Source organism: Microtus pennsylvanicus, chromosome 5, assembly GCF_037038515.1.
Source record: "Microtus pennsylvanicus isolate mMicPen1 chromosome 5, mMicPen1.hap1, whole genome shotgun sequence".
Taxonomy (NCBI): domain Eukaryota; kingdom Metazoa; phylum Chordata; class Mammalia; order Rodentia; family Cricetidae; genus Microtus; species Microtus pennsylvanicus.
This window is the reverse complement of record NC_134583.1, coordinates 102333066-102360951: the sequence shown is the minus strand read 5'-3', so window position 1 is coordinate 102360951 and position 27886 is coordinate 102333066. Positions and strand designations below refer to the sequence as shown.

Below are 27886 nucleotides of genomic sequence, written 5' to 3'. Positions count from 1 at the left end.
ACAAGGTCTACCTACCTGTAGCCCAGCCCTTGGATCAGCTTACTCCCCAACCGGTCCTGGATCATCTGGATTGTTCCCTGTAACAGGCTCTTGACTGCTGAGTCTCCAACAGCAATAGCTACAATCCGACCGGGATCCTGAGCTCTCAAAAATTCCTGAAGTCGCCTGCTCTCATTGTGGTACTCGTGGGTATCAAACTTCTCATTTTCCAAAACTCTGGCTGTGTCTTGGTCAATGACCCTCACATTAAGGCCCCGGGAAAAGTCCTTTTCAAAGGTATAGGAGCCAAAGGGCAAGCCTGAGGAATGCAGAGTCCTTGCCAACATCGTCCATGATGTCCTCCGTGCCCCATGCAACTCCAGTGTCCCGCCAGCCTCCACGCCAATAAACTTTTTGCCAAATGTTGGCATACTTTCACCTTCATCTGATTTGCCATACAAGGTAATTGTCGCTTTGGATCTATAGCGGCATTTTTCTGCTCCAATATGAAGCGCCCCACCATCCTGGATCAGGATGTAACGAGTCCTCAAGGTAACGTTTCTGGATCCGTCTTCAGCATCCCCAAACACAAGCAGTCCTGCAAGGAGCAACACTACTTGAACCTTTGCAACTGTGTCCTAGTTAGCAGATGGGGGTCACTGGGGGTGGTCCAGGAGGGTGACTGGCCCTCTGGTTCCAATCCCAGTTGTTTCCTGGCTGCCACCATGATGTGACCAGCTGCAAGCTCCTTAGAGGAAGAAGCACCGGTCCATGTCTTTCCTGCCATTGTGAACGGCACCCTTTGGAGCTCTGAGTCAAAATAAACCCTCTTAAGACACTCCTGTAAGCACTTAATGCCAGCAATGAGAAAAACTGAGTATCCTTTTGTCTTTTATCTTTCTTTTTTTGGATAAAATTCACTACGGATATTCTGTATGAGGATCACAGAGCACCCATGGGGCCCCCCAGACAGGGACTGTTACCTACCTCCATCCTGAATGACTATAGAATCCACTGTAGCATCTGAGGTCAGGCGGAACATATCTCCCTCCTTGATAACAACATGTTTTGCAGAATCTTGTCCTGGATCCCAGTTCCTGAGACGAGGGTTTTGATCTGGACAATTCTCTATGAAACAAAAACAACACACCCCTGATACAGAACCCAGTCCAACCAAGTACAAGGAAACCACGTGACCAGCCAAGCCCAAGAATTACTGTCATTGAACACAGATTTGCATGGAAAATGCAGGCACTGATCTCCTGCCCCTGGAATGGAAATCCCACCCCTTCCCAAACACAAGAGGTATGAGTTCTTTTCTCCAATATATTAAAAAAACATGTTAGCACAAAATTAAGTCATCACCTGGTTCAGACCAGACTTCACAAGATACAAATAAAGTTCCCCTGACTACCTACTTTGGAAACAACAGTAATTTCTCTTGAACCCACACTGTAATGATGCTTTAGAGAAGAAAATCATAGGCTGGCAATGGAGCTCACTAGCACAGTGCTAGCTTATCATGGCTGAGGTCCTGGATTTGATTCCCATAATCTCAAACAGACAGACGGACAGACAGACTGACTGACTCTCTCTCTCTCTCTCTCTCTCTCTCTCTCTCTCTCTCTCTCAAAATACCTTGACTAATGGAAAGAGATATTGCAGAAATTTCTAACAAGTGTGTTAGATTTCCAAAAGTTCCTTCCTAAACACAGAGATCCAGAGAGTCGGCAGTAACAGCACCTCTTTCCCCACGTGTACACTTTCCCAACGGAACGACAGAAGGCAAGCGGCCAAAACCATGACTTCTCATTTTCAGAGATGAGGAAATTGCAGAGTAGAGAAGCCAACACAAAGATTAGTTAGCAAGCTGAGTGATGTGGAAGTTCCTCCTGAAGAAACGAGGTTCCCGTGCTTGTAAGCTTCCGTTACCAGAATTGTAACTTGCCTCTTGAATAGTAGATAATAAAATGACAGCTGTTTGTGTATGAGATATTTCTAGGGGAAAGAAAAATCATAGCTTCACTTTTCATCAGCTAACAACTCGTGATTTGCTAGAGATCATTTTGTCCACTCTGTAGCAGAAATTATAAATCTTGTAAAGTATAGGTGGGGGCGGGCATATTTCTACAAGTCTATAAACCAGCCTGGGAGAAAAGCCAGCATGTGTGAAATAAATAAATGATAAATAATGTGGTCCTTAATTTAGGTGCAAGTGTCCTCAGGCAAAGGAAGAAAAAGCTGGAGGTACTAAGGCAGCTGTGAAGATTCAGACCCCAAGGGGTGGAACTTAGTACTTAAATAAGAAGAGCATGAAGAGACAAGAATACAAGAAATGTTGGGACTGGGGAATGGAACAATGAACAAGGCTTAAGAGCATGGACCGCTCTCAGAGTTTGGGTCCCAGCACCCACATCTGGTCACAATGGCCTGCAACTACAAGGCCTGTAACTTTCAAGGGATCCAGTGCCCCCTTCTGACCTCTGTGATCAACCCTCATATGTGGCATTCACTCACGCAGATATACATACAAAGCTTCAGTAAAAACAATAAAAATAAACCTATTTTAAAAATATGAGTATCTATGTATATACATCCCACCAACCTAGTCCATTGGTTACTCAGGTCACCTGTGTTTAAACTAAGCAGAGTCAGGAATGAGTGACATGCACTTGAGGACAACAAGAAACACTGTGCCGAGGCTGAAGGCCCCTGTGTGAAAGCAGAGACCACTGGTAAGGAAGAGAGCATTCTAAATTTGCCTTTTGAACCCGAGCATCCCATGTTGTAATCTTCATACGCCATTACTCTGGAGTAAGAGCAAGTAGAATTAAATTAGTCTCACTAACTAGGGCCTTGGCAAATATTCGGTGGGATTATTTTTCTCATACCAGATCTATAATTACTATTTAACTCTTCACATAGTTCATTAAACCATTAAACCGAAGGCAACCCTTGGAGCTGGCAGTGTTGCTCGGTGGTAGAAACGCTTGTTTAGCACAAAGCCTGGAGTTCAGTCCCCAGCCCTACAGAAAATAAAATGACTTTTCTTCAGCCTCCCTATTTTCCTCATAAATCCTAGAGCTGAAATTCTCCAGAGTGTAAGATAAGAAGCAAAGGTCACATGTTACGAGCTACTGCGAAGGAATTCCATCTGTGGAGACCTGAAGCCCACTGTAAGAGTTACACAATTCTTCAGAACGGCTTGCAATCAATTCCTAGACAGCACACTCCATCAAAACTACCACCCCAAAAAAATTCCCGAGTTGTTCCTTCCAGTAACGTATACTTAAATAAGAAAATGTATGAAATCATTAAAAAGCAACTCTGCCAGCCCCCACTCCTAGGCTGGCCCACTTGTGGAGTAAGCACATTTGCAACAGCAAAAGCCACAGTGGAGCTGGCCATAAAACATCTCAGCACCCGAGGTCTCTCCAGCATGGGAGCTCAAGAACACTGACTCGGAGCCACACCTGGAGCCCAGTGTTTTCTAGATAGGCTAAGAGAATACCAAGGAAAGCCACAGATTGCAGCTCTGATTTCCCACTAGTCTGGCTTCCCGCTCCTGATGATTATTTGGAAAATGTGAATCAGAACGTGGTTATTGTGTTTGGAACCGGGAATAGAAAGCCAATACTACATGCAAGGGAAATCAATGTTATAAATTCACAGTGTAGCCAACTGGCTTGGTCATCTCTCTCACTCCCTGTTTATTCTTTTAGAATTGCTGGTAACTTACTTCCCCTCCAGGACCCTAAAATTGGCAAAATCCCTAAAGTACCCCGAAAACCAAAATAAAATAATATTTGTAAGTTTTACAAAGGGCAAAGGGGGCCTCAACTGTTACACTATTATATCCAGTTAAGGAGGTTTCTACTCAGACAAAAATCTGTAGTAGATTTTGTCCAAAAAAACAAAAACAAAACAAAAAAAAAAATGGGATACTTAACTCAGGTTGTAATGGCCTAGCCCTCTATGTCACACTTCAGTGAAGCTGCTGTTTGTTGAAAACATATTGAAGTTGATGGGCAACAAGTTTCTCCAAAACCAATCAAAATAAATTTATTTCCATTAAATATTCTTTCTCTCTCTCTCCCTCTGTGTGTTTGTGTATGTAATGTGTGCATGTGTGTCTGAGGAGTGGGGAGTGGGTAACACACGCATGTGGAGGCAAGAGAGGAGCCCACAGAGTTACTCCTCAGTCAGGCTAGGCTGGCTCCATTCAGTCTCAGTAATCCCCCTGATTCCATCATCCCAGCGCTGGAATTAGAAACACATGCGACCAGATCTAGTTTTAAGATTTTTTTTATTATTATTTATGTGTGTGTGTGTTTGTGAATGGATGTCATGTGCATGCAAGTATACAAAGAAACCGGAAGAACCCTGTTGGAGCCCCTAGAGCTCAACGTGCTTGTGACCAGCTTGTCCCACCGCTCATAGGTTCTGGGAACTAAACTCAGATTCTCACCAACTGAATTATCTCCTCAGCACTAATCATTACATTTCTGACCTGGCTTCTTGAGGAGCAAATTATCATTTAAGAAACTAAAGCTTCCTACATGATATTCAGCTATGAACTGATTAGGTAGGGCTGGACAAATACATCAACTTACATATATAAATATGTTTCTTTTAAGGATATACTTTATAAAAGAGCATTTAAAACTTTTTTTGCACTGTTTACCAAGTCTGTTTCAAAGCACAAAACAATTTCTTTTTTAGTTACTTGTTTGTTTTTTAAATGAAGTCCACTTTTATCACTATATGCTTGCCCAAATAAACTCATTGCAATCCAGAACTCGCAGCTCCCACAAAGTACAGTCCTGCACTCCCACGGGAATTAGCAAAGACTCTGAAGAGCATTTTAAGAGATGCTCCAAGAACAACTTGAGCCCTGAGACACAGTGTAGGGCCAAAAATGCTGAGAAAGCCAAGCCCTCCCATTTACAATTTCCCACAGATTCGTCGAACAACTGCTCCCATTCATAAGATGTCACACCCCACCCTACCCGTGCATCAGGGTGTTAGAGCCAGCCTAAGCAACAAGAGGTTTCTTTTTGTTTTAAAGTATTCTACCTCCACTCCTTAGCTCTTCTTTTGGACCATGCTCTATGTGCACGCTCGCACAATGCCCACGGGCACGCAGTACATACCATCTGGAGCATATTTTGAGGATATTCCCAAAATGACTGCAAGTGCCACAAAAAACGAAAAGCTGGTTATAGCGAAGCAGATGAAGGTGTTCTTGTGTCTCTGCTGCTTTCGGTCCTCCCTCGGCGTCTGCTGCTCCTCCGGGGAGAAGGCAAAAGTTGTTGGGGCTTCTTGGCTGGTGGAGGTCAATTTGGCTGAAGCGTGGTTCTTTGGAGGAGGAGGAGGCCGTAAGGGAACCACCTTCCCAGGAACGTAACCAGGTGAGCGATGGCCGTTTCCGTTCTGAGGTTGCAGGAAAGCAGGGGAGTGTCCCCTGGAGCCAGCGGCATACATGATACCTTGTCACTGTGAAAAGGAAAAGAAGGTTTAAAAGCGTACCCTGTAAGGGCTTTAAAACTTGGTTTTGAGGCAGGGTCCTGTAGACCCGGGCGGGCTAGAACTTAGTATGTTAACCAGGCTAGCCTCAAACAAATCTACAAATAGGCAACCTTATCCCCATTTTGTTCATGAAAAAGCTGAGCCCGACAAAGAGATTCACACCAGTCCAGGCCCTGACTCTAAAGATCAGGCTCTTCACAGTTTATGATGTGAACTCAACAACATGTTAATCTCTGAAATCTTCCATGAATAAGTTCACTCGGCTAATGATACAGGATGATTTTTTTAGGTGGGAAAAACTTACACACACACAAAGGCCCTCCTCTTCGTGTTCATTACTGTTAACACTAAGAACAAATTGTAACTGAAACTGTTAATTTCATAGGGAGAAGGGAGGGAAGAGCCAGCTAGCTCCACCATACAATGTCTTGGTACAGTAACTGTTGATACTGATGTGCTCAACAGCTTCAGAAATATGACACCCAAACTCCTCCATTACATTCTTCCCGGAGCATACCGAGTCACCTGACTTCATCCAATGTCCTCACAACAAATTCCCCATGTCTACTACCAAATAAAGGACAAGAATTTAGTTGTACAGGGACCTCCAGATTGCTCTAAACCATCAACAAACCCATTAAACATAAAATGGCCCACTTAGAAGGGTTTCCAGGAACCAAATGACATGGAAATTAATGGGGAACACAAAGAAAGTCTCATCAGGAATTGATCATGAGTTTACATGAGGCAAAGATCATTCTCCAAGTCGGTGTTTCTGGCAAAATGATGAGATCTATGGGGCTCGATGTGTGAATAAAAATCATTGTTTAGATGAAGCTTAAAGCCATTATTTAGAAGAAGCTTACACTTCAGACAAAGAAAACACACTGGCATCCAAGGTGCTATTGAGGAAACTGCTGTATGTACCAAGCAGCAGACTCAAACAATGAACGCAGCCAAGCAGAGTGTGACCTCCTGCATTAACAAAGAAAGGGACAGAGAGGATGTTCCTGAGTGCCAGGTTCACTGGAGGGGACGCGACTGTCATGATCTGCTGTGAAAGGGGTGGGATCAATGTCCCTTGAGCTTCAGTCTTTCTGCCTCATTGTCTCAGGGTGAGAAGGGCCGGTGCTATTTATCAAGCTGAAGAGCTCTTTCGGGAGATAATGTGCGACACCAGATGTAGCCACAAAAATACAAAAAGCAGTGAGGGGCTCAGGGGATCACCAGTCTTCTGGAAATAACAGAATAACAAGCCATCAATGTCACAAAACGGCAACTTAACATGAAAACTCAGAAGGCAACCGCCATAAATGAATCCTTCAGAATCCATTAGCCCACTGGCTGAAAACGAAAAATGAGCCACCATTCCTGTCCTCAAAAGTAAGCTAGTACTTCCATGATATTTTAGAATAAAAAATGCAAAAAAAAAAATCTTATTTCCAATTCATAAAAATCATTAAAATTATAAAACAGAAACATGTTGCCTTCAGGTTTCATTCCACATTGATGGATTTACTCTAGACATGGTACTATGAGTACAGTACTTTAAAAAATATTGATTGCCACTTAGGGATGTAAATTATTCATGAAAAACGACGTCTCACTAACTCAGGAAGCTGCGGTGCTGAGACTGTCGTGAGGGAAATGATGAGGGTCAGACAAAAGCATTGCAGCCCAAGACACCCATCTCCCAACTCAGTTTTAAATCACTTGTTTGGAAGATTAAGGTATAATTCTCCCAGTAAATACTGCCAAATTGGGTTCAGCCTCCCAAACTCTCAAGAATAGCTACTTAATTCTGAAAATCCTGTAGCGAAGGGCACTGAAGTTTCCTCTGCCATTCCAGCTTCTGTGCGAGATCAGGCCCAGTCTGGGTTTTACTGGGGCCGCCACGCTTCACGGTAACGGTGTGTGCTGGCATCACCCCGTCACTTCTTTCTATTTATTTTTATTTTATGGGCATTGTTCTTATTTTTTGTTCCGTTTTGTTCTTTGCCTGTAGGTATATCTGTGTGAGGGTGTCAGATCTTGGAGTTACAGACAGTTGTTAGGCCCAGGGCCTCTGGAAGAGCATTTAGTGATCTTAAGCGCTGAGCCATCTCTCCAGCCAGCCCTCGTCAGTCACTTTTTAAAGGTCGCTCTTATAGTATAGATTATACAGAAGGGGCTCATCCATGTTTTATTATACTTTGTTTTGTTTGTTTGGTTTGGTTTGGCTGGTTAGTTGCTTGTTTGGTTGGTTTTTCGAGACAGGGTTTCTCTGTGCAGTCCTGGTGTCCTGGAACTAGCTTTGTAGACCTGGCTGGCCTTGAACTCAAAGAGATCCACCCGCCTCTGCCTCGCGAGTGCTAGGATTACACCACAGCCCAGCCTTACTATACAGTTTAAAGGCTACTATGGCTTGGCACAGCCCCTAAAATAAACAAGCCATCTACAATGGGAATACCCAAATCTTTCACGTAGATATCAGAAAAACATTCCACAGTTTTTAAGACATAATTTTTGGGGTTTGATGATATTTCAAAAGACCTTGAAATAATTATCTTATGAGTATTTACTTACCTGGTACCTTAAAAATATTAGCTCAAAAGACTTGATAATAAACAAGTAAATAATTACATTTTTATACTCATAATGCAAGTAAATATTTAAGGCAGATAATTTCTAAGACTATAAAACCTTACTTACAAATGCTGATGTTAGGAAAAGTAGGCATTCAAAGAAGTTTGGAATAGGTAGTATTTTTTTCAACTCTCAGTCTCTCCTCACTTACCCCAATAACCCTAAAACCTCCCTGTTATTTTAATTAAAATATTTTTCTTGAGATACAGACATGTGCCTCAAATAATAGTAAGGCTGGAAGAACAAATACAGTTGATAAGGAGGCATAAATTAATTTATGTGTTATAAGTAAGTCAGTTATCACAAAAAGCAATTATTTTTAATTATCACAATGTTAAGGGCACCATGGGTTTTAACCTAAAAAAAAGGGTGTGGCTTTGAGAGCACTGTTGGGGGAGGTAAACAAAGGCTGCACTGTCTTGGAGATGTGTAAAAACTGTCTGATTTGGTGTTAAGTTTGCGCCCAGAAAATCTGTTTAACTACAGATTTCTCTATTTTTTTCTCTTCCCATCTCTCCTCACTCCACTTTTTCCTCCCTGCCCACCCCCTCCACAGGAATTTCCCATTTAACCTTTCAATATCCACAGGTCATTAAGAAACTTAACTAATCACTGATTGCAGCTGGAAGAAACTAAGAACATTATTTCAAAAGAAAAACAAAAATCAATTCTTGTTTAACTTTTACAAAATACAGCTCTAAGCCACAGTCTGCTGACTGGTGGGTTGAGTCACATCTGCAAGCAGGAATTCTACAAACTAGCTATAATAGGTTCAATCACAGAGTATGAGATGCAGGAGACACGAGGGAAAACAAATGGGAAAACTTCCCTTCCACTTCTTGCTGACAGGAAGAAATGATGAGCCGGATCAGAGTCCGGAGACAGCAGGCGCACACTCAAGTGCTCATTACAGGGTGATGGAGGACACTTGCTCCCAGTCTGTGTCGGTCTCCTAAAACACCCTCCTACCCACTGCAGAGGCTCCCGCTGTCCTTCATCAGACATGCACACACCCAGCCATACAGAACTCAGTAAGAATCCAAATGCCAGGCATATGGTGCACGCCTTTAATCCCAGCACTCAAGAGGCAGAGGCAGGTGGATCTGTGTGAGTCCAAAGCCAGCCTGGTCTACAGCGTGAGATTCAGGACAGCAAAGGCTACAGAGAGAAACACTCTCTCGAGGAAAAAACAAAAAGAATGCAATCCTTTTGCCTTGTTTATACTCTTTCAAGTTCCTCCTTTAATTTGTGTGTGTGTGTGTGTGTGTGTGTATGTGTGTGTGTGTGTGTGTGTGCGCGTGCGCTGGGATTAAGGACATGTGTCACCACTGCCCAGCTCCCACTATAATTTTAAAGAGAACCTATTTCTTTCCTTTTGGTTTTGATTTTGGTACGAGTGCTCTGTGTGTATGCCTGCATGCCATGAGAGGGCATCAGCTCCCATTATAGATGGTTGTGAGCTGCCATGTGGGTGTTAGGAATTGAACTCAGGAATTGAATGGTAGCCAATGCTCTTAACCACTGGGCCATCTCTCCAGTCCCAAGAAAATATATTTTTAAACGGAAACTTTAGGCTTGTAGAAACAACCACGATATCAGCATAATCCAATCAAAGATTTCCTGAGCAACAACAGTCAACTGAGTGGTCAACAATCTTTGTTTCTGAGACTGTCTGCACAACTCTTAAAATTTGGCTAGGCAATCTTTCTCTTCTATTAAGATCTTAGAAAATCTCTACAATGTAATCACTGTTGTGTCTAAAAAGAAGTAAAAGCAAACAACGAAAAGTAAAATATTTCAGAAAAGAGGTATACATAAATTTTAAAAGCAAATAATACATTTTACTATAGTCATCTGAACTTCTGACCCAGTCAAGCTGTTGGCTCCCAGCTGCTTTGAATTTTCAATTAAGATTCTATATTCCCAACTTCCTGTCTTAGAAAGAGGCATGACAAAGAGAACATCAAAGTGACATTCAGATTTGTATGTGGTTTAGATTAAAGGGATAATGTTATGGGGTCTTATTTAATTTTTCTTTACATAGAGATTGTCCCTGCTGCTAAACAATGAGTTCAGGCTTGCACACACAAAACGGCTCAATAAGAAATAAACTCAGGGACTGAAGAGATGGCTCAGAGGTTAAGAGTACTGACTGTTCTTCCAGAGGTCCTGAGTTCAATTACCAACAACCACATGGTGGCTCACAACCATCTATAATGAGATCTGGTGCCCTCTTTTAGTCTACAGGCCACCATGCAAACAGAATGCTCTACACAAAATAAATAAATAAGTAAATCTTTAAAAAAAAAAGAAAGAAAGAAAGAAGAGAAAAAGGAAATAAACTTAGAGCCAGTGATGACGCACGCCTTTAGTCCCAGCGTTCAGTAGGCAGAGAAGGGTGGACCTCTGTGAGTTCAAGGTCAGCCTGGTCTCCAAAGTGAGTTCCAGGACAGACAGGGCTACATACACACACACACACACACACACAGAGAGAGAGAGAGAGAGAGAGAGAGAGAGAGAGAGAGAGAGAGAGAGAGAGAGAGAGAGAGAGACAGAGACAGAGACAGAGAGAAGAAATAAAGAGCACCCAAAAACTTTTTAGAAGCTTTACTTTTTCAAATTTCCAAGTACATACTTAAATGTCATCAAAGTCATAAAAATTGTGTATTTGAACACATATAGATTTCTATGGAACAAAGAGAAGCTGGAAAGGGGTGAGTTTGTGCGTGTGTGAAGTTTAGAAAAATATACATTATACATTGTATTCCTAAAGCATACAATATAAAATATGTTTTTCTAAAATAACCACTGTGAGGAATTCAGCATAGATCCTACGTCTACACATATAAAGGCTACTTGGAAGAAAACAGCAGGTTGAAAAAGCTATGTGCTCTTTCCTCCGAGATCTTAGCTTTAAATGAGCACACCCCCAGAGAACTGCAGGCCCCACGGCCCATATGCACCGCTACGACAGGACACGCACTCCGCCAGGACACTGGCCCTTAGCCCCTGCCATTTCCAGCCCGTCTCAACCCCAAAGTATGTCACAGTCCCTGCAACTGTCTGGCTTTGAAATCTTCGCTGACTTCTACTGCAACTGATTTTAGAGCAATCCTCTTTCACTGTCATGGAGCTCTGTGTTCCCAATCAAGGTTCCAATCAAGGCACGAGGAACAGCTGTGCCCTGATTACAAATCTCCCCATGAACTGGAAGGATAAGGGATTCAGAAGCTAATTACTGTATATTCCCCTATCAGCTTTCTCCACTTGGTCAATATAGACACACAGGATGACCATCACCAAAAGTAAGTACTCAGCAGTATCCACATCCTCTTCCTCACCAACAAAAACGCCTCTAAAATATATGAAGTCTATTAAGATACAGCACAGGGAAAGTATAAGGAATCTTTCAAATATACAATCCTAAAAAGACTAACCACGCTATAAGAAAAGAAACATCAGTGCCACTAAACATTTACATTGGGATAAGTATCTTTACTTAACATTACTTTTCCTGCTCCAAAAATCACTTTTCAATTAAGTTACACTGTCCTAGAAAGCTTCAGTCAGGGTATAGTAAACACCTGAAAAACAAAAATTAGAAATAATGAGAGGCTCCCCTAAAAATAAGCAAACAACTACATACTTACATTTAAAATAGTAAGTGTGCCTCGTGAAATAGCAACTTAGGTACAGTTTCGCTGAGAGTATGTCCTTAGCAAGTTACACTGTAATCATCTGGGCAGATACAGACCCCTCATGGAAAGGATATTTAGAGGCCAGAGAGGTAGCCAAGAGGTCAAGAAAATAGGTTGTTCTTGCAGAGGACCCGGAGTTCAATTCTCAGCATCCATATGGTGGCTCCCAACCATCAATATAACCCCAGTTCCAGGAATAGGATGCCTTCTTCTGACTTCCCTGGGCACCAGGCATGCATGCGGGGCACAGATAACACATGTGAGCAAAACATTCAATAACACAAAATAAGTACATCTTTAAATTTTTTAAAAATATTTACAAATGTCTAAGACCAAAGAGCAGTCAAGTAATACTTTCTAACTGTAAAAGTGACCTTTAAGCATTTTCATTAATTCTTATGCCCCTGTCATTCACATTCTATGAAGAATACATCTGACAATGGGGGCGGGGGGACACGACTGTAAAATGTAAAATGCAAAATGAAATTTTAAAAATTAAAATAAAAAAATCAATAAATAATAAATGTACAGTACTGAAAGACCCTCAGAGAGGACCTTTCCTCTCTGATGAAGACCCCAGAACCAGGACACTCCGAGACCAGGCCACAGGATGCAATTAGCAAGAGGTTTATTGAGTAAACACAGGTACCTGCGGGCAGCAAGTCTTTCGGAGGACTTGCGCGCCTGCCAACTGGAGGACGGGCTTTTTATAGGGAAGAGCAAAAAGCAAGTTTACAGAAGCAAAAGCGTGGTTATCGATCGACCGGAATGAGGCGGGGGCATGAATGGTTTCCCCTCTTAGCATGGGTGTCAGCAAGAAGCAAGTTTACAGAAGCAAAAGCGTGGTTATCGGAATGCGGCGGGGGGCATGAAAGGTTTCCTCTCTCAGCATGGATGCCTGGCAACAGTCATCCTGTTCCTATCTTATAACTAACCTGCTTTGTTGACATCCTATCTTATTGACATCTTGCCTTGCAGTCTTCCTATCTCTATCTCCTGCTCTCTCAGGCACCTGGGATGTTCTTACGGGAGCAGGCTGGCTGCTGATCCGGAGATTTGTTTAAAACAAACAGGACGTTCCCCCGGGAGCATGCTAGCTGCGGGTTTTGAGGAGGGGGTCTGTAGGGTCTTTCATTTCCCCCTTTTTCTTTTGTTAATGAGTTAAATCTTTTACTCAAAGCAATCACAGAACTTCGGTATCTTGTTGTGGTAACATGTGATACTGATGGGTCAGTACTAGGGCCTGAATGACTGACAGCCTGTCTTTTATAAACTGGACCAGGCGGTTTAAGATGCAGGGCCCAAACAGGCGAATCAGAAGGAAGATAATCAAGGGACCCATCAAAGAAGACAATAGAGCTGTAAACCAGGGAGACTTATTAACCCATCCGTCGAACCATCCTTGTTGTGATTCGAACAGCTTTGTCTCTGTCTTAACCTCTCTCTAAGCTTGGTCATGGATCTTCTAACCAATCCAGTATGGTCAGCATAGAAGTAACATTTTCCCCTGAGTGTAGCACAAAGACTCCCTTTCTTTAAAAGCAACAGGTCCAGGCCCCTCCTGTTATGGAGCACCACCTCTGAAAGATTTGCTCAGACAATAGCCATATGAAAACTAGTACAACTGATGGGACAAAATAACTTATACTTTACAGAGCAGTATTGGGAGAAGATGGTAGAACATCTCTAGGGTGTACATAGCTCTTAACAAAATTATCTGAATGAGGCTTGAAAGTAACTACATGGTAGACATTGTGAACCACTGTAGACCCGAGAATAGCACCCAACACTGTGGCAATAATAGTCTATTGACTACAAAGAGCTTAACTCAGCCCTAAGAAACACATGGATGCCTTCTCATAAGAGGCAAGTTCAGTATTATGAATACAAATCTCTTTTGCTGTAGACACCGGGAGTGTTGTTCCTCAACTCCAGAGAATGTGCCGGAGAAGTCAGTTTCGGTCCAGCTGGCACCACATGGCATCTACAGGTTTCCATTGCATCCTGTAGCATCAGCTTTATCCAAATGTACAGGGTTGTGTCCATTGTGAGAACTTTAACAAACAATGAGAGAAAATGCAATACAGAATGACAAATGTTTAAAACAAAACAAAAAGCCCTAAAACCAGAGGACAGCGAATGAGGACATAAATATCTTTTTGAGACTGACTTACTCAGGCTTTACATTTGTAAGTACAGCATTAAAAAAAGTTTTAACATCCCATTGATATCTATTTTATCATATATTAAACCATATCTGTTTATCTTTTGAAAGCCATATCATTTCATAACCCCACAGATTAAAACAAGATTTTCCTGTAGAAAAACAAAACCTATCAAGAGGTAAGGAAGCTTTAGGTGTGTTTGCTTTTTCTCTGAAGTTATCTGCACAAAACGGTCTGATCCGGAAAAATCTCAAACTGTAAAAAAATAATTCCTGTCAATAGGTCCCAGACACACAGTGGAGGAACAGAACAGAATTGCCTTTTGCTTCTGCTGTCTGATATTGTGCTTCAAAAGACCCTAAAGAAAAATGAGCAGAGCCCTGTGGGTTTCTGACTCTAGGAAAGAAGAGCCTTAAAGGTGATATAAGCCCACCTTATAGCGGATGTGCCTGCCCTGTGTAAGCCTTGAGCTCAGGATTTCATCACCAGGGTCAGCCACTGTCAGCGGATACATGAGCAGCAGCTAACTAGCCAGGCAACAGAACTAGTGGCAGCGATTGCCGGGGTGTTTTGAACCCAGGACAGGACAGGAGGGAGGGAGGTCTGTCCAGTCATTTTTGCTGGTCTCCAGGGCCAATTATGTCAATTTGTTCTTTCAGAATCTTATTTATCCTATCTATCTGACCTGAGCTTTGGGGTTGGTAAGCTTAAGTTCCAATTGATCCCCAATGTCTTGGCCACACCCTAACTTACCTGGGCAACAAAGGCAGGTCTATTATGGGACATGATTATCTTGGGCATCCCAAACCTTAGGATGATTTTTTTTTTTTTGATCTTCTTAGCCATTACATTGGATGTCTCAATCTTGGTCAATGTATGATGGCTGTCTTCTTTGGCAAATGTGTGGCCTCCTGGATACCTGCTGTTAGTATAGACGTTCCCTCTGCCATCTGTAGAGCTTGTATCAAAGCCACAAGTTCAGCATTCTGGTCAGGCCGCCATCCCTGAAGGGAGGTTACTGGCCCAGATCATTTGCTTCCTGTCCACCAATGTTGCCCCCGCCTTCCGCTTACCTTCAGTCTTGTGTACCTGCTTAGCTCGGACCGCCAGCCTTGTGCCCCTGGCAAGCTTCGCCCTCATTTTCGGCTCTGCCTGGAACAGCTTAGCCTGCCATTTTGCCATTCGCCTGTCCTTTCTGCAGATGCTGGTAGGATCCATAGTCCATCGACGTCAGCCCAGCACAGGAGCAGTAGTCTGGCACAGGAGGGCACCTGTGGTAGCATGGTGACTGCTGTATCGCAGTCTGACATGGGTGAGGGGAGCAAGACTGTAGAGTGAGCAGTCAGGGCTCATGCAGGCTTTAGAGCAAGCACAGCACCAAGGCAGTTGCTAGGAGGTGAGGATTTCTTCAGCGGTGATGGCAGGGAGAGGTGGTCATCCTGGTGAGGAGGGCGTGGTAGAGGCAGAGGCAGACAAGCAGCCTGCGTCTCCTGCAGAACTGAAAACAGCAGCGAAAGCAAAAGTCCCTCGTTTGGTCAACAAAAGGCTTTGGTCATACATTCAGAAGTGACCAGGGAGGAACGAGTCATTTATTTGTCTTTTTCCCAAATTTCTAGTTCGTACGGTGTCCAGTTTGTATTCTTTACTCAGTTCCAGTGTTCCTCTTCATTTGTCTTTGATCTTCTGTTGCCCAGGCTCCTAATCTGTCTGAGTCCTATCTTTCTTTTGCTTCCCGCCTCTCTCTCTTTCGCTTCCCTTTCTCTGTCCCTCGTTTAACATTTTTTTTTTTGGTCTCTCCAAATTTTACTAGGTATAATCTTGTGACCTATCTACTTGCTGTAACTTTTTCTTATATCTGATGTTGCCTGTCCTATGTAGGCCATGGCTACTGCTGTCTGCTGACCTTCAGAGGTTGGGTAAAATGCCTGTAAACTTTTATTAATCATTTAAGGAGCATAGATTTTAACTGGCCCCTCGAGAACCTCTCTTACCTTGGCCGAATTAGTGGGGTGCCTTGCAGCCCCCCCCCTGAGATTTGCCATGAGCCCAGCATTTTGACTGTCAGTTTCTCCCTTTAAGAATTAATTAGACATTATCATGTAGAAGAATGAAGATAGATCCATATTTATCTCTATGCACAAAACTGAAATCCAAACAAATTAAAGACCTTAACATAAAACCAACAATATTGAACTTTTTATAGAAGGAAAAAATGTTTAAAATTCATTTTCAAACACAGCCTCAGTGGCATAGACATTGAGAGAAACAATCAATAAATAAGATTTTTAAAACTGAGACGCTTTTTGTATAGCAAAGGATATAATCAACGGAATGTAATATCAACCTGTAGAATGGGGAGGTATCATGAGACATATAAGGAACTTAGGAACTTAATCCTCACAAAAACAAATATTTCAGTACAATTATGTCACAGACCAAAACTGTAAATTCTCAACAAATGAACTTGAAATGACTGAAAGATATTTAAAATTTGCTTAAATATAACATCCTTAATCATCAGGGAAATGCAAATTAAACAATTCTGAGATTTTATCTTATTCCTGTAAAACTGACCAAGATTAAAAATATCATTTGACAATTTATGCTTACAGCTACTTTGAACATTAGCATGGTGGATTTTCAGAATTAGATAACATATTACCTTAAAACTTAGCGACATCCTTTATATTATCATTGACAGAATCTGAAAACAACCCAAAATGCACCTTTTTTATATTAATAATAAATGAGAATCTTTGCCATGTTTTTTTTTTTAAATAGCCATAAACATTATAAAGAGTCAAAAGGGCCATTTTAACTCAACCTCATCATTCAGTAACACCCCCTTTGCCATCGTAGTGGGGTGAGAGGCTTTAGCAGATCTTTGCCTTGTGGGGCAACTCGGGGCCCCCACCTTATCACAAGTATTGTGAGCAGACAAGTGTTAAATTCAGATCTAAACATGGGCTGGCTTAGAAGCTCAGTTGGGCTGTTCATATGGCCCTGGCCCTGTGCCAGGCCTTTTACAGCAATAGTTCTTGAAGACAGTGTAGTCCTGCATCCATCTAAACAGAGCTGGGAATTTACTTTCCTCTGGACACACTGCATAGTAAGAAATATAGAAACCAACAATCTGTAGGTTTTTTTTTATAAGCATATTATTTTAAAGTGACTTAATTTAATTTTCCCAATTTTTAAACCAGAGGCTTTTACCTGGATGCAGCACATGATGACTGGTATAGAGCATCCCCGGAAGACAGATGTTATCAGGGCTGGTAGGCCCTTTTAATGTCAGCTTACTCCATTACCTGCCACTCCTGAATCCACATTCACCATTTACCAACAGCCACAGGGATATTTACTTGCAATCTCTTGCCCTACTGCCAAAATGGAAAGGTCCAGGTTCTTTAGGGGACCTTTGCTTTTTAATAGGGTATCCGACCCCAGAGAAATAGCCTACTGTAGGTTCCCAGGCTTACTGTGTCCTGTGGGGAGGAATTAGCACCAGCTTGGACCCAACTGGCTGGCATGTGTCTCCACAGGAGGCCTTAGTTCTGTGACCCTGGCGTTAGCACCAGCTACTTCCCCTGGGCAAGGGCCACAGATCTTTGGCACAAGGTTTTACATGGCATTTGCAGATGGGGGCTGCCATTCAATCTCTAGCACCTTATTTTCCAGGGAAAACAAGCCTTCTCCACAGGGAACCCCACTGGGGATCCTCCCAGGACCTGGCTTCAGTCTCAGCTCTGTCCATAGTGAGCTCCTAGTTGTATAGCACAAGCTTCCCATACCCCACCTCAGTACTCACAGCAATCTAGCAGCTTTTCTCTGAATGGGATTCCAGAGGCCCCAGGAGGCATTCCCTCCAGGGAACTTCTGAGGTCAGGATTGGTCCACCATCTGGAAGCCTCAACTCAGTTCCTCTTAGCCCTCACACTGCCAGTAGCAGCTGTGAAGACCTTTGCACTGGCTGTAGGGGGAGGGAACACCTTGGACTGTCTAAGGCAGCCCTCCTCCCCCAGTCCTCCCCTGCGGTGCTGGTGGACTTCAGGTCAGCAAGAGAGGACGTCACTCTCAGCACAGGGATTTCAGGGGGGCCATGACTGCCCCCTTCTCTGACTTGGGCCAGGGTTGCTGCCATGCCCTGCCCTGCGTCCTGCTGAGAAGTTTGCTCAGAGGCTGGTTGCCCGCCTAGGCCTGGCCCCAGGCTGTGCCCGCAGGAGATCACAGCCCTGCTCCCTCCCCCCTTGCAATAGCAAGCAGGGCAGCTCAGCAGCACAGCCTCAGCAAGGCACAGCCTAGAGAAGTAAAGGAGGGGCAGACTGTCAGCGTTCCTTTTGGATTTTCATAGAGTTGGGGTCAAAGAGGTGGTTATTTACTGCCCCATGGTACCAGATTTAGACTCGAGTACAAACAGATATACAAAACAAAGAACATATTAAGCACAAAAATACACAGACAATACAGATGCGCCGGCGCGGATTCGGCGTAATGCCGAATTTCAGACGGAGACAATGGGAGTCCAGACCTCCCTTCTCCAACCAGATCCACGTATCTTTCCGACACGGGTTGAGCCCCGAAGGCTCCAGACGCCCCTGGAACGTCTTCCAAAAGGCTGCGAGGGAAAGTCCGAACTCGTCAGTTCCTTTCTACCTCGCCAGATTCAGAGCACTCAGATCTGAGCGTACAGAGCTTAACAAAGAACACAAATGACACAGACACAGACTAACGAATGGGTGCTGGCCAGCTTACCTCCCGGTGGTGGGTCGGTAGCTCCTGGGTGAAGGTCTTCAATTCCCGGCCCATGCACCAAATGAAAGACCCTCAGAGAGGACCTTTCCTCTCTGATGAAGACCCCAGAACCAGGACACTCCGAGACCAGGCCACAGGATGCAATTAGCAAGAGGTTTATTGAGTAAACACAGGTACCTGCGGGCAGCAAGTCTTTCGGAGGACTTGCGCGCCTGCCAACTGGAGGACGGGCTTTTTATAGGGAAGAGCAAAAAGCAAGTTTACAGAAGCAAAAGCGTGGTTATCGATCGACCGGAATGAGGCGGGGGCATGAATGGTTTCCCCTCTTAGCATGGGTGTCAGCAAGAAGCAAGTTTACAGAAGCAAAAGCGTGGTTATCGGAATGCGGCGGGGGGCATGAAAGGTTTCCTCTCTCAGCATGGATGCCTGGCAACAGTCATCCTGTTCCTATCTTATAACTAACCTGCTTTGTTGACATCCTATCTTATTGACATCTTGCCTTGCAGTCTTCCTATCTCTATCTCCTGCTCTCTCAGGCACCTGGGATGTTCTTACGGGAGCAGGCTGGCTGCTGATCCGGAGATTTGTTTAAAACAAACAGGACGTTCCCCCGGGAGCATGCTAGCTGCGGGTTTTGAGGAGGGGGTCTGTAGGGTCTTTCAGTACAGCCCTGCCCTTTCAACTCTGCTAATCAAATTCATAAGAAGCAGTGGGTGACAACCCTAAGTCCTTCAACAGCTGAAACATGTCCAAGACTGAGGTACACCATCGCCCCAGTGTTAGGAAAAATACTGAATATCTGGGGGGGGGGGGGTTTGAGGCAGCAAAGAATATAGCCAATACCACTTCCCCAAGCAGAAAGAAAAGCAAAAGGGGGCAGAGAACACAAGCCTCTGGGTGGGACTGTGGAGCTGTCAATCATGAATGGCCTCCTTCTAGAATAAGCTCCTGCAATCAAACAAAGAGACCAGACCAAAGCAAACTGGATTCAGCCACTCATGCTCAAAGCCACGTAACCGAACTGTAATTCAAAGAAGGAAAGAAGATCTCAAAACAAAAATTTCCCCTGAAATTGAGGACCTTACAGTAAGAAGGAGCGGACCCTCCCGCTGTGAGGCACAGACAATAGGAACCTGCCTTAGGCAGATGCTAGCCAGTCAGCTTTTACTGACCCTTCTGTTTCATTCTTCCTACCTTACAAAGCCCTCTGTCTGCCAGCCTTTCTACAGAGTGAGAGCTGTCCCCATTCACAAACCCCAAATAAAAGCCAAGCAGATCCACTACTGTTATTGTGTGGTTCCTACTTCTGACAGATCTCAAAGGTTCCCGATCTGAAGAATCGGACAAAGGGGGAGTCATTTGCATCTCGGCCCTTTGCTGTTTCTGTTTATCCCATTACTCTTCTTCAGATTCCCTCCCTCTCGCCCATTCATCCTCTTAAAAAGCCCCTTCCACCCTGTTCCAAGGCTCCTTAGGTCAGTCTCCCCCTTCACCCTTGTTCCCCATTGGCTAGAAAGACAGAGAGGCTTCCAACCTGCTGACAGTGACAGATGGCTGTGCAGAGGCCCACAATGGAGGCTCCCACGCGTCATCTTGCAGCTGACCTTCCAAGGAAAAACCCAAAGCTGGGGTCTGACCTGAAGGAGGCCGATTTAATTAATACAGCAAAGGGCAGGGCTGCCAGTGGCCTGCATTGGCTGGCTGCATTCTCTGCAGACTGCTAGGGACAACTCTTTAAAAGGCTGCCCAATAAGAAAGCGCCAGCAGAAAGTTGTGTCAGTAGAGCTGAAAGGTAGGGGAAAGGCCAAAAGAAGAGGTGTGCTTGACTAATCCATGCAGATGAATCTAAAGGCCATCATCTAGTGACACACTAACACTGAAATGTTAGGACTCACAGAATAAAGACTATGTTCTGGCCTGTTTTGCAAACCAAGGACGATTATCAAAGATGCCCAAACTGAAAAGACCCAGGCTACTCAATCATGGGACTATAACCCAAGTATATTACTGTCTTTCGCCCCAAAAAGAAGCTTTCTAATCAGAGAACACAAGAACAAATTCTAGTTTGTTTGTGTTTGGTTTTCGAGACAGGGATTCTCTCCGTAGCTTGGCTGTCCTGGAAGTCTCTTGAAGTCTTTGGATCCTGAAGGCATGACATCACCTGCAGGTGAGTTCCAAGCCAGACTACAAGTCATGCTTGATCTTCTCCCAGAGCATGTGAAACCTCAGCCAAGCAATGTGGGCATATTCCACCTTGTCAGCAATTGCCCTGGTATTCTCCAAGACTAAACATGCCTGCTGCTGCAGTTGCTCCTCCCATAACCAAGATGGTGGTCCGACTTTGTGCAGCTAAACAAGGGAGGGATGAAAATCTAAGAAGCATGGCCTGCTTAGGTGTCCCAGATTCAATAACAACAGCAACAAAAATGAAAAAGACTAGAAGGTTCCAGGTCAAGATAAGACAATGTGGTAACTGGGCAACTCGGAAAAGTTAGTTACTGGCTGACCTTGGTGAAAATGGCTAGGTAGTCAACAGCCACTAGTAAGTGAGAGGATGCCATAAACCTTGCAGAAAAGGTTTCCCGTCCCCTTCCCTTTCAAGGAACTAGTTCCTCACTGCTAACAGCCTTTATTTCTATTTGATCATGCCATCCGGTGGCTGTGAGTGGTCATGAATGCATTCCCATTGAGCAATTAAAGCCACAACTTTCACTTCACAAGTATAACCTTTTAAGCTTCATGTGGGGGCTTTATAGTCAGTCAAAAAAGTTGGTTTTATTGTAGTGGCCTTTTCAAAAGAAAAGACGCCCACAGTGAATTTTTCTCACTTATACTGAAATGGGATATAGGCATTTTTTTTTCTGCTACTGACTCACACTTGCCAAACTATTCATTCTTTAGGAAAGAGTATTGGAACCAATAGTCAAAACCATTATAATGCTGAAGGCTTCCAGGCTCCAGAATGAAAGCCAATAACTACGGGAAAGCTTCCAAATCAGTAACTGGTTCACTCAAGAGACTCAGTTTCCACACGTGACCAAAAGGACACCTAGTTTGTAGTGCAGTGGAAACTATTCCTTTCTTAGTGGCTTAATAAGAATCGTCTTAAACTGCAATTCTCCAAGAGCGTTTCTACACAGTGCTAAAACTACTGGAATGCACTAAAGACCACCATCTCTCCTCTGCAACTTGTAAGATTCTCATCCATGTGGCTGTGTGACAAGCAGGAGACAGATGTAGAGTTCAAGGTCATCCTTCTTCATATGACAAGTTCAAGGCCAGCCTGAGCTACTTGAGACACTCCCTCAAACAAGCAAACAATACCAAATGTTCTTACTAAATACAACTTTACTTTTGCTTACTGTTCAAACAAAGAAACAGTCTTGGTGCACCTCATGTAAAAAGGTCACCATTTTCTGCCTTGAAAAGACAAATCTGTCTACAGAGGGAACTTCAAAACAGATTTGTCTCATAGATTAAAGGACTAATTTGTAAGGAGACAGTAATTACAGTTTCTGGGTGAGTCTGTTTCACTTTTTTAAAGAAAACATTTTACTAAAGACCCCATGCCTCCTTTATCTATCTGATACAATATTTGCTGGTTCTTGACAAACAGCGTTAAAGGCTCTCAAAATGAGCAAGAGGAAACACACACACACACACACACACACACACACACACACACACTATCCCTAGCATGCTTTTATCCTGTGAGTCAAAAAAAAAGTCTGAATGTTTCCAGGAACTTGCTTCCTAGGAAAAAAAAAAAAGCGCACTTCTACAATATTGCAAATTTGCATCCTGTTTACAGAAAATGCAAGTAAGCTAACATTTCGACACCGAGTTCCTTATTTATCAAATAACACTGTACTACATGGATAAATAAGAGATGAAAAGACATGAATCTACCTTTTAAATTAAGTACAATGGGTTTCTAAGCCCAAGTGAAAACTACTTAAACACTAAAATAACTAATTGCCAACAAAGGCAAAATGAACTAAACGAATAACTAGGCGAGGTGGGGAAAATTACTGTCTGGAAATAAGAACAATGGGGTTCTTGTCCCTGCTCAGCCATCAATTTACTACATGACCTTACCAATTAGTGAGCCTCTTGGGTCTCCACTTCCTTGCTTTATCATTAGTTTTAAGACCCCTGGAACCACAGGCCGGGATTCAGCAAGTACAGCAGTGTCTGACGCCCTGACTCCCCTTCACGTCACCCAAAAGAGCCACAATAAGCTTTAAATATCTGAGTCTGGGTTTCCATCAAAAGCAATTTACAAAATGTCAGCTGACCCATCTCCAGAGGAGAACTAAAGCCAGTAGCACCCACAGTTTCAGGTTTCACCCCGACAACAGCAGCTGTTAGGAGAGCACTTAACAGTCTGGTAGAAAATGATACCTCTTTACAGATGGAGAAAATAAGAGTGATTTTCATAGTCTCAGAAACACAGCTGCCCCACCCCCACCCTAGGCATCTGTTGACCTTGTTGAGACAGTGGCTCAGAGAGAGCTGCCTTGGGAGACAAACTCAGACAGGCCCTCTTGAGTGATGCCCTGGACCAGACAGCCCCTCCCTTTCATCAATGCTCACAAGCCAAAGCCAGCAAATTTTTTCGGTGAGTGGGAGGGGCAGACGCCTTGGCAGGGGAGGTACATCACAGGACAGCAGCCAGGCACGAACACCTGCTTCCATTCTGGAAAGAGTAATTAAACAGAAACCTACGGCCGAGGCCAGTTTCATTAAGCCATAATTTTCATTTATTTGTAGCTTGTTTAAAACTACAGAATAAAGTACCATTGGATGGGCAGTGTTAATTCAGTAATTTGCATATCAACTGCAAATTTAATTGACTCCATTATACTCAACAAGCATTTTAAAACTTATCTCATAGATGAAGAAATTTAGGGATTTGCCCAGTGGTAAATTGTTACCAACTGCCAAAGTCTTCTTTTAAAGCAAACCTTGCCTGACTTCCCACCTTCAATTTTGCTGGGTGTAATGACAAGCCAGTAACCCCAGGGCAGTCATGGTGACTGAGCAATGAGAGGCCAGCCTAGGCTATAGGGAGACCCTGTTTCAAAAACATAGACAAAGGTGGCACTTCTCAAGCCAATTTTCAGTCCCTAGTATTTTGTCTGATTTAACAAATAGTTGTTTCAGAAACTGTTCTACTGCCCAGCCTCCAGGAGGCACTTCCTTTGTCCCCCGAAAGCGTAGGCACAGTGGGTCCCCACTCAACGCTGGGGAGATCTTAGTGTTCTTGGTCCCCAGTTACACTCATTTCTTCGGCTTCAGTCTTACTGTCTTCAATGGAAAGCACACAGGAATCTCCTGCCCCTGGCTTCCCCATCTGCAGGCAGCCACTCCTTCACTTCCCTCTCCCACTAACAGAAAGTGCCACAGAGCATGCTGTGAGTCCTTCCAGAATGTCCAGCACATGATGAGCGATTTGTAAGTATCCGGTTAATGGATCCATGGCAGCTGGGGAGACTACTAAACTACTTCAGCGCATTTTATAATGTACAGACATTTAAAAACGTGGGTGTCAAACTATAAATTCAACAGTGATTTTGGTTTTCTCTCTCTGAAATGTGGCTCTGGCTCATCTCTCAATTTCAGAAGCTTGCCTGGAGGCGCACAACTAGTAAGTGGTATCCTTTCAATTTCATAATGGCCCACAAGCCCACTTAGCTTTGCGCCCATTTTCCTGGCAGCTATGAGGAGAGGCATGGCTGTGCCTTCTAGAGTGGAACTGAGGTGTTGCCACACTTCGCTTTTCTGCAATTCTAATGCTTCAGGAAATCCACTAGTGAGAGGTTAGATAAAGAAAGGAGACCGTCCTCAAGCAATTAGCCATGGGACCAGTATTGCACAGAACTTCACAGGAGCCCAACAAAGAATTTATATCCTCATGTCTTGTATACACAAACACGCAGATATACACACTCACCACACTTCTCAGAGAGAGAACAGGTGATGGATCAAATTCACTTCTAACCTTAATTCTCTGTCCTGTAAGGACAAAAAATAAGATAAACAGTAAGGGACAGACTGAATTTAAAGTCAGAAGACAAAGTTCCAGCACCAACCCACCACCTCCTTTGACCATAGTAATTAAGGTGAGCTATTTCAAAGACAGGAGAAGGCACCATGGCAAGCTGTCCTCTCTTTACCAAAAGAACAGCACGCCGGGTGCAGATTCTGCTTTCCCCAGAAATACAAACTTAAAAGAACCCTTCGATAGATAATGAGGGGCACACCAGATTAGGACTCCCTGACAAGTGCTGAAGGCTCCAGCTTCCTTAATCTCTAAGGGTATGTTTAATTTATATGTATGTGGATTTAGAAACCTGTTCCGGCATATATACCTGGTTACAGTGGTTACAGGCCTCCCTCAGCTCGGATGGAACCTCTCTCCCACCTCCTCTCCCTCTTTTTCTTTCTTTCTTTCTTTCTTTCTTTCTTTCTTTCTTTCTTTCTTTTTTTTTTTACTGGTAAGAGCTCTCAAGACATCCGCCCACCTTCAACATGTTCGACCATGCAGCACCACACTTCATCACTGGCACAGGGGAGTCCAAGTCAGTGAGCGGAGCCCAGTGGAAGTTCTTATATATTAGGCACTCTCTTTAACCCCAACTGCTGATGGAAGGAGACGTATATCAAATTCGGCTTCCCTAGCCTTAAGCGGAGGATTTAAGTGAGGTGTTTCCGCTTCAGAGAGAGAGGTCTGGTGACAAACACCAACCCTCACAGGCGAGTCAGGACCTTAGTTTTATTGCTGGGGGGGGGGGGGAAGAGGGGTAGTAAGTAGTACTAAGTACAGCCCCTCAGGGCACTCACAGTGAGAGCCCGGTTCTTTGCCAGGACCTGTGGGGAAGTGTTGGGGGGGGAGGGGGTCCTGTGCTAAAACTGGTCCCCAGCTTTAAAGATGCCCAGATTCTGAAGCCTCGCTTTCCCACAAGGACCAGGGTCACACTAACGCGGGGGACTAGGAGACAAAGCTCCCCCACAAACTTTACAGAAGCGCGCGCGCTCGCGGACGCCCGAGACTCCACAATGCACATTCCACCAATCTTTCACTGCAGTCCGCATCCCCCACGCAGCCTTTCCAGAAAGTTTAGTGCTGTTCACACCGACTTTAAAACAGCCATTGTTACCCTCTCCGGGAACTCAAAGTGAGCGAAAAAGGGATCACGCTCCGTTTCCCAAGGACCCTTTTTCGTGGAAGAAGGTTGAGTCTCCGGGTGCGTGCGGACAACCCCGGCGGGGAGGCGCCGGCGAAGGCGGACACCGGGACCCACGGGGACGTTGTGCTTCTCCGCAAAAAACGCCAGAGCAGGGACGGCCAGGCCTCCAGGATGCTAAGGTGCGCTAGCGGGGTCCGTGCCCTCCAGACCCCGGGGACCGCCAAGGAGGCGGGGCTGGGGACCTGCGACCGGTAGAACCTTACCTTCCCCTCCCCCTCCAGGCGTCGGTCTACTCAGGTGTCTACGCGGTAGCCCGAGGAGCAGGAAAGGAGCTCCCGGTGTCCCCGCGTGCGGATCTCCTCTCCATGGCCAGGAACCCGGGACCCGCCGCCTTTTTGAAGCCAGCGGCAGCCGCAGCCTCCGCCGAAGGAGAAGCAGTGGCGACCGGGGAGTAACGCTCCTCCCTCCGCCTCCGCGGCCACCTCCTCCAGCCAGCCCGGCTTGGCGCTCTGGGATCCTTCCCTCCCGGAGGAAGAGGAGGGGAATCGCCGTCCAGCCGGCGCAAGCCCGTGCGGCCCTGAGACAATAGCGACAGGGCGCGTTCCCGAGCCGCGCAGGTCCCCGGTCGGCGGGCGAAGCGGCTCGCTAGGGTCCCCCTCGGCCGCCACCGGCCACACAAGCGCCGGCTCCGCTGGGCCGAGAGTGCTGCGGATTGGGCAGGGGGCCGGGAGTTTAGGGAGGCGGGGCCTAAGGTGGTAGGTGGGGCTTTGTGGGCGGGATGGAGCCTGCGGAGGCTCCTCCCACCTCAAGCAACACACGAAGGTTCAGCGCCTCCCGCTGCCTCCAGCGGGAAGAGCTCCTGCTGGCACTGCCGGCGGCCAGGGCTACCAAGCAGCGCCCTGGGCTGGACTGCAGACGACTACCTGGGCATTCGCGGAAACCGGCTGGGCTGAACCTGAGTCTGCGCTCCTCAGTAACCTTAGCTGTGCCTGAATCGGTTCCCCGTCGTCTCCTGCTGAATCTGCGGCCCCATCACCTGCAGAAATCTGACCACTCTACTTGGCAGCCATTACCTCCAGGGTTAAGCCGGATCCTCTGCCCTCATCACCCTAGCTGAGTCTAATACTGCTTCCCTGTCACCTCTTGACAAGGCCTATGTGAGCCTACAGTCCCCATCACTCGAAACTGAACCTGCATTTTCTCCTGTCTGGCCACGCTGCTGAACCCCCATTACCAACAGCCTCCCAGCCCCCTGGGTCGATCTCTATTCTCTTCACCCGATACCTCAGTTAGGCATGATCTTTGACCGCTCCCGAATAGAGCTGACTCGGCATCGCATTATTCCCCAGGAAGACCCCGCAAATTCCCCCACAGCCCAAACCTTCTGCTCCTCAAGTCACCGCACCTCGACTGCCCCCACCTGGCCAGCAAGGATCTAGGTTTGTAGCCCTCCCCGCAGAGGCAGCGTGTTCTTGACTTCAGACCGTTCAGTAGAGAGACTGGAGCAGCCCCAGCATTTCACGAAAGGGCCAGAATAAATATACCTAGGTCTGACCACGCCTTCTACTCGCGCTGTTCTGGAGTGGCTGAAACTTGCAGGGTGCGGAGATGAAACACTGAAAGCCACTCCTCAGCCCACCCAACACCAAAATACACTGGCCTGGTTGGTGGCTTAGGTAGCCCTAACATCACCTGGTCCCCTCGCGGAAGTTACTCTTGCAGAGGAAAAGCCTTGCCTGCAGCAAAGGGCGCGACCTGGCTCGATCCGTTTAGACCCACGAGGTCCAGACAGCTGCAAGATTGCCAAATCGGGACAGTCATCATCCTCTATTTAATTCAGAGTTGGAAGTGTTCCCCCTGGGGAACTGTTTCAATGAATACTGTAAGACAGGATTGCTCATTTTTCAGTCTTGCTTTCTTTGTTTGCTTTCTCCACCCTTCTAGT

The 27886-nt window shown here is 45.0% G+C and overlaps 1 protein-coding gene across 4 annotated transcripts in view; it reads right to left on the bottom strand.

The window, feature by feature from the left end:
* Cemip2 (cell migration inducing hyaluronidase 2) overlaps positions 1 to 27470 on the bottom strand; it is a 92592-nt gene extending 65122 nt beyond the window's left edge. Inside the window, exons 1-4 of one of the 4 annotated variants that reach the window (XM_075973676.1) lie at positions 27362 to 27470; positions 5133 to 5475; positions 967 to 1107; positions 16 to 577 (exon numbers count right to left, since the gene is read on the bottom strand). In XM_075973676.1, the coding sequence (XP_075829791.1) occupies positions 16 to 577; positions 967 to 1107; positions 5133 to 5463 (1034 nt within the window). In that variant the 5' untranslated portion in view covers positions 5464 to 5475; positions 27362 to 27470. Of the gene's footprint in view, positions 1 to 15; positions 578 to 966; positions 1108 to 5132; positions 5476 to 24704; positions 24726 to 26204; positions 26656 to 27361 lie in introns of those variants that run through there. The other 3 variants (XM_075973674.1, XM_075973678.1, XM_075973677.1) reach the window with 3 other exon arrangements.
* Positions 27471 to 27886: the final 416 nt, after the last annotated feature.